The sequence below is a fragment of the Triticum dicoccoides genome, chromosome 5B (genome assembly GCF_002162155.2).
Source record: "Triticum dicoccoides isolate Atlit2015 ecotype Zavitan chromosome 5B, WEW_v2.0, whole genome shotgun sequence".
Taxonomy (NCBI): domain Eukaryota; kingdom Viridiplantae; phylum Streptophyta; class Magnoliopsida; order Poales; family Poaceae; genus Triticum; species Triticum dicoccoides.
Genome location: NC_041389.1, coordinates 451,369,305 through 451,374,953, shown reverse-complemented (window position 1 = coordinate 451,374,953; position 5,649 = coordinate 451,369,305). Strand labels below are relative to the sequence as shown.

The 5,649-nt window shown below is 49.0% G+C and overlaps 1 protein-coding gene across 1 annotated transcript; it reads right to left on the bottom strand.

Annotated features, from left to right (window-relative positions):
* Positions 1–698: 698 nt before the first annotated feature.
* Positions 699–4,036, bottom strand: LOC119305716 (putative F-box only protein 9). Its single transcript, XM_037582165.1, has 6 exons — positions 3,971–4,036; positions 2,123–3,496; positions 1,966–2,025; positions 1,755–1,850; positions 1,601–1,672; positions 699–1,135 (listed from the first exon to the last, which is right to left on the bottom strand). Exons 2-6 carry the CDS (start codon positions 3,404–3,406, stop codon positions 1,040–1,042), a joined length of 1,608 nt encoding a protein of 535 aa, XP_037438062.1. The 5' UTR covers positions 3,407–3,496; positions 3,971–4,036; the 3' UTR covers positions 699–1,039.
* Positions 4,037–5,649: the final 1,613 nt, after the last annotated feature.

The following is a 5,649-nucleotide window of genomic DNA, read 5'->3' as shown; positions in this document are numbered from 1 at the left end:
TCCTAATGAACTTTGATAATAGATCCGGATCATTTTTGAAAAAAAGAAGAAGGCATTTTCAAGATAGTATTATGACCTCCCATGCATCTCACTCCTCGTCAAATCCTTCCAAAATTCCTACAAACGGGCCCATAGCCGCCCCTCTCGAACTAACGCAACAACCTCTTCATCGCCTTTGACACATAAAACAGGCAGCACCCTCCTCTCTGCTCACTGATTGTGCCTGCGTTTGTATCCCTACAAGGCAAAGGCTGCATGCGTGCATGCTTGCATGCCTGCACCACGCCAGCGCCACACCGCACAATTCCTGACCATGCATGCCTGCACTCGATGACACCCGCATGCATGGCATCCGCATGCACGTCCGCCTCACCTCGCCGCAGCGCTTTCTTGAAATGAAGAAACGCGGCAGAGCAGCGGCGTGGCGCCATGCCGTGCTACTCGCCGTGCTTGCTGCAAAGGAAAACGAAAGGTTCCAGGCCGTCTGGCAGCGGCAACCTGGGACCTCTGCCGACGAGGCAGGAACTGATATCGGTAGACTGGTCATGTCATGTCACCAGGCCATTCATCGTATAGACAGTAGGCTTGGCGTCATGCACAGCGGGTCAGCGCGGTGGACATCACGGTACGCATCTGCCGGTTTCTGAGCAGATGGAGATGATTGACGATCGATCGAGGAACAACGGCGACGCGGCGCCTTTTTGGAAACTCAGACAAGTGCGGAAAGCAATCGGGACGTACATTTGTTCTTTCTTTCTTGAGGAACACCGATTACAACATAGATAGATGCACACGCACTTACACAGCGCCTTCTGAAGATCAGCATGCTTCTTTTTTTGTCGACAGAATGAGTTGGGAAGTCACAACCGTAATGCTCCTATTTATGATGCTATTGTGCCACACAAGTTACGACGAGCTGCTATTTTTTCCTTTGGCAAGTCCGCGCCATGGCGGTTGTTGTCAGGAAGTGGACTGTCAGCACTCGAAGCCCAAGCAGCAAGCACCCCTGCGAAATGCGGATATGGCCGGCGCTGCCGAATCAGGTTGTCCACATTGACGAATCGAATCTGGAGCTGGGCTTCCTCTTCCGCTTGGGCCTTGATGGGCCGGCCTCGCTCTCCTCTCCTTTTCTCTGCTGCAAAACAAAAGGATGCTGTTCTAAGACAAAGGATACAGAAGATGATCTACAGCCTTGCAATATGACATGATTTTATTGCGGTCAAAAAAAAAAACATGACATGATTTTACTATTCAAATCATTCTAAAACCAAGGATGCCCTTGCTCTTTTGCTGACCTAAACACAGAGTATGGTGCAGTGTTTCAACTTGTGTGTGTGTGTGTGTTTAATTTCGATGCTTCCAAGATGAATCAGAATATCTACTTCAAACTTCTGACAGTGCTATGGATAAATGAATTGTATCTAAACTGAACTGCACATGTAGCGAAACTGCAAAAGTGAATACCATCATACTGATATACCCTAGCAGCAAGTCATTAACTTTCCTTGTTCAAGGGAAATAGGGCTAGATAAGGAACATGTAACATGAACAGGGAGGCTACTGGAGACCTGGAGTAACTGTAAGTTAGGCCTTCACAAACCTTTGCGTGGTCTGCCGCTAGGGTCATCTTCTTTTTCTCACCACAGGCCGCATCAGCTGCCTGCGCTATGACCTAGAAATAACATGTCAGCTTAGTCAAATTCACAACATCACAGAGACAAGAGCAAAATGATTCTGCTGAAAGAAGAACGTACCGCCCATGGAGCATCCAAACCCTCAAGATGAGATTTCAGCATGTTCGCCACCCGCCTCTGCTCCACCCAATTAAGCCGTCGGAGGAGGCTAACCTGCTGCATTCACATCAGACACTTCTAAAAATCCTCACTCCAAGATCGTAAGGAAATGTTGATCCGATATATTAAAATCTTGGTAGCTTTCAGTTCGACGCGGAAGGATGAAGTTTACCTGATCTGGCGGGGCAGGCAAGTTCAGACTGATGGCTACGCCCATCATACGTGCCAGTTCCTGCCAACAAGGGTTATTACAGTGTGTCACACTCAACATCTTCAACAGTAATGAAATTAACATATATAGGTTAACAAGGGAAGTGAAGCTATTATACATGCATCCTTTGCTGAATCCCATGGCCGGCTCTCCACAGCTCCTCTACCTCAGAGCGTTCGTGTTCCCACGCCTCCCACTTCTTCAATCTCCAACCCTCTTTTCGCCTTGGCGTGCGCACGATGCCGGCCTTCTTGTATGCATCCAACCGCACAAGTGACTTCACATACATATAGGATTGCATATGCCGGATCCAGCGGGGGCTGAAATCTAACAGCTTTGCCAACTTGGTTACGTCAATCGTAAATTTCTGGCTAGTCAATTCATGGCAGTATATGTCATCGTTACCACTATGCATGGCAATCTTATCCCCGTAGATGAAATGCGGTCTTAGAATTTCAAGTGCTGATAACTCAATACTATGCTTCTGGATCCAGCTTTGCTTCACCTTGTTGTCAAGTGTCCAAACATGCAGCCTCCGTGCAAGCCCGGAATCTCTTCTGGCTTGAACAGCAGCCACAGACACCTTGGAATCTATCTCCGTGATCCGATATAGCGGATTACCAAATGCAGGATCCGCAAAATCAACTTTGGGCAACCGTATTAATTTCTGACGTTCATCTCCGAGATCAAAGCATACGACGGCCCGTCGCCAGCTGCTTTCTTCGTCTTTGGTTAGCCAGTACATTGCTCCGTCAGCATTGACGACCCCAGTTTGTTTCACACAGAACAAGCTCAGAGCTTGTTCAGTTCTGACGTCCCTCCACTTCTCACCGCCCAGCGTGTAAACTTGAATGACACTGAAGGAACCACCGACGTGGTGGCGCTCCTCGCCCGGAAGAAAGTGCATGATCTTGTATTCATTTGTGGCTGGGCTGAAACCAAAGCTGTAGAACAAATGGTGATCAACCCTCGAGTGAAGCTTCACGGGTTTGGCGAGGTGCATACATTCACCGGTGGCAAGGTTGGCTATCTTGATGGTTGATTTATCCGAGTACAAGCAAACAAGGCCATTGCACGAAGCGCACAAGAAATCATCAGGCTCAATCACGGGCACATCCCGTGTCGACGGCGACCAGGCCTCATCAAAGAGGACTGCTTCGCTAGGGAAGGACTTGCCTGAAGCCCGGCCTCGTTGGAAAAATAAAAGGGGGCGAGGCTGCGCGTGCCGGAGGTGTGCCATGGTGAACTGCCGATCCTGGATAATGCCATCCCACTGCTTGCAGACAACACGGCACCGCAGCAGATTGCTCACTGGAAGCCTCACAAGTATCAGTTCGATGATATCTTGCGGCAATCTGGCCACTCGTTTCTTCTTTGTTGGCTGCATCGCCATGGCTTCCATCGAAGCCACAGCAAGAGATCTACGAGATCCTTGGGCAATCAACAATTTCAGGGACTGGCAAGCCAAACGAACTCAGAAACTGAATAAACTCTGCAGAAAATACATGAAAGCAAGGTCATTCAGCGCAATTTTTAGACATCATGGGATCAAAACAGGAGCTGAAGAAATCGCTATGCTCTGAACATTATCCCTCTTTATATGACTATGCCCAAGAGGTTCATCAAGCAATCCATAATCTTTGAATCTAATCTAATTATATACAAAAAAATAAAATACTCCCTCCGTCCGAAAAACCTTGTCCCAAGGTTGTCTCTCAAATGAATGTATCTAGCACCAAGTTAGCGCTAGATACATCTATTTGACACCTCCACTATTTCGTACTCGCCTGAATTTCATACTATAGATCCCGACGGATTGAACGTTTTTCCATTGCAGGTTGCAACCCTAACGATCGATTTGTATTCCCTACGGGATCAAGCAGGCGCGTGATGTGGAAGAAGCGCGGTTGCAGAAAACGTAGAGGAAGGGAAAACGAGATCCGGAGTTAGGGGAGGGGAGACTCACGGGCGAATTCAGATGAACTCCTCCGCCGGCGCCTTGGCCCCCGCAAGATGAGAAATAAATGATGAGATCACGCCGCCGTTTCATCGAGAGGGAGCGCGGTATTTAACCGCCTGTGGGCCGGACACGGCTCACAGAATTCCGTCTCTGGCCCGGTGGTGAAGTGGCCAGGTTCGGAACGGACACGCCTTCAATCCCCAACCCCTTTGTGGCACCTATAGCGTTGGTCATATTGTTATTTGTCTCTAAAATAAACCGCTTCCCACGGTTTTTTCGTGGCGGTTTCCTGTGGGTCTTTTCAGGACGTTTTTTTTCTTTTTATACTTCGTTTAAATTATTTTATCCGTGAACTTTTATTTCAAATTCCCAGAAAAATAATTCCTGAACCTTTTTAAAATTCATGAACTTTTCTCAAATCCATGACCACTTTTTGAATGTGCGGCTATTTTCCAATCCATTATATATTTTTTTAATTCATGAACTTTTTAAAAATCCATAAACAATTTTCCAGATCCAAATACGGGGAGGTCAAGAGTCAAGACAACCAAGGATACTTGCAGCATGAACCATTCATGCCCGTCTTATACACTACATGTCTATAAAACCCATGTGACATGGGGTATTTGGAGGAACATGTATTTTAGACGATGTTACAGTTGAATAAACACTATCTGCGGTGAGGCCTCACGTGATCTTCAGGATCCTGGCTAAAAGGTACACCAATAGGGTGACCCTTCTCGCGGACTCCGTCACCCACCCCGACCAATCCGCCTTCATACAAGGCCGGTTTATTTTGGATGGGGTGTTGGTCTTCCACGAAGTCCTGCATGAAGTCCGGTCCAAAAACCACCGCGCGGTGTTCCTTAAGCTAGACTTTCACAAGGCATACGACATTGTCCACTGGCCCTTCCTTCGGGAAGTTTTGCTTCGAAAGGGCTTCGACGACCGCTGGGTGACCCGTGTTATACAACTTGTCACCTGCGGTAGGACGGCGGTCAACATCAACGGTGAGATAGGCCCCTACTTCCCCACCCTATGTGGGGTGCGCCAGGGTGACCCGTTCTCCCTGTTCCTTTTCAACATGGTTGTCGATGCCCTTGCGGTCATCCTTGATAAGGCCAAAGCCTGCGGCGATATCCGGGGCGTTGTCCCCCACCTAGTGGACAGAGGAGGGGTTTCCCTCCTCCAATATGCGGACGACACCATAGTCATGGTGGAGGGCTCCGTGTCCGACATCGCCAACCTGAAGTTCCTCCTCCTGTGCTTCCAACAGATGTCGGGTCTCACCTTCAACTTCGACAAGAGCGAAATGATGGTCCTTGGCTACCCCCCGGACGAAGCTTTGTCCATTGCGGACCGGCTGAATTGCCGCTTGGACTCCTTCCCCACGACTTACTTGGGGGTGCCCATTAGTGACTCCAGACTCACCGTCGCGGATCTTTGCCCGACAGTGACTAGGATGCAGCACAGGGTTGAACCCTAGAGGGGTCGCTGGCTGTCGAAAGCTGCCAGGGTGATCCTAATCAACTCCTCGCTTGCCAGCCTTCTCTGGTTTCTCATGAGCTTCTACAACCTTCATGAGACCCTCCATCAGGAGGTGGCCAAATACCAGTCGAGGTTCTTCTGGGTGGGCGAGGGCGACAGGCAGAAGTACCATATGGTGAGCTGGCCCGGCATCTGCA

Excerpts from the sequence above, each read along its gene's own strand:
- LOC119305716 (XM_037582165.1), bottom strand. The coding sequence starts at position 3,406 with ATGGAAGCCATGGCGATGCAGCCAACAAAGAAGAAACGAGTGGCCAGA. Across the intron at positions 1,851-1,965 it reads TGCCTGCCCCGCCAGATCAG|CAGGTTAGCCTCCTCCGACG; the intron begins GTAAACTTCATC and ends ATGTGAATGCAG. Across the intron at positions 1,673-1,754 it reads GTTTGGATGCTCCATGGGCG|GTCATAGCGCAGGCAGCTGA; the intron begins GTACGTTCTTCT and ends TGTTATTTCTAG.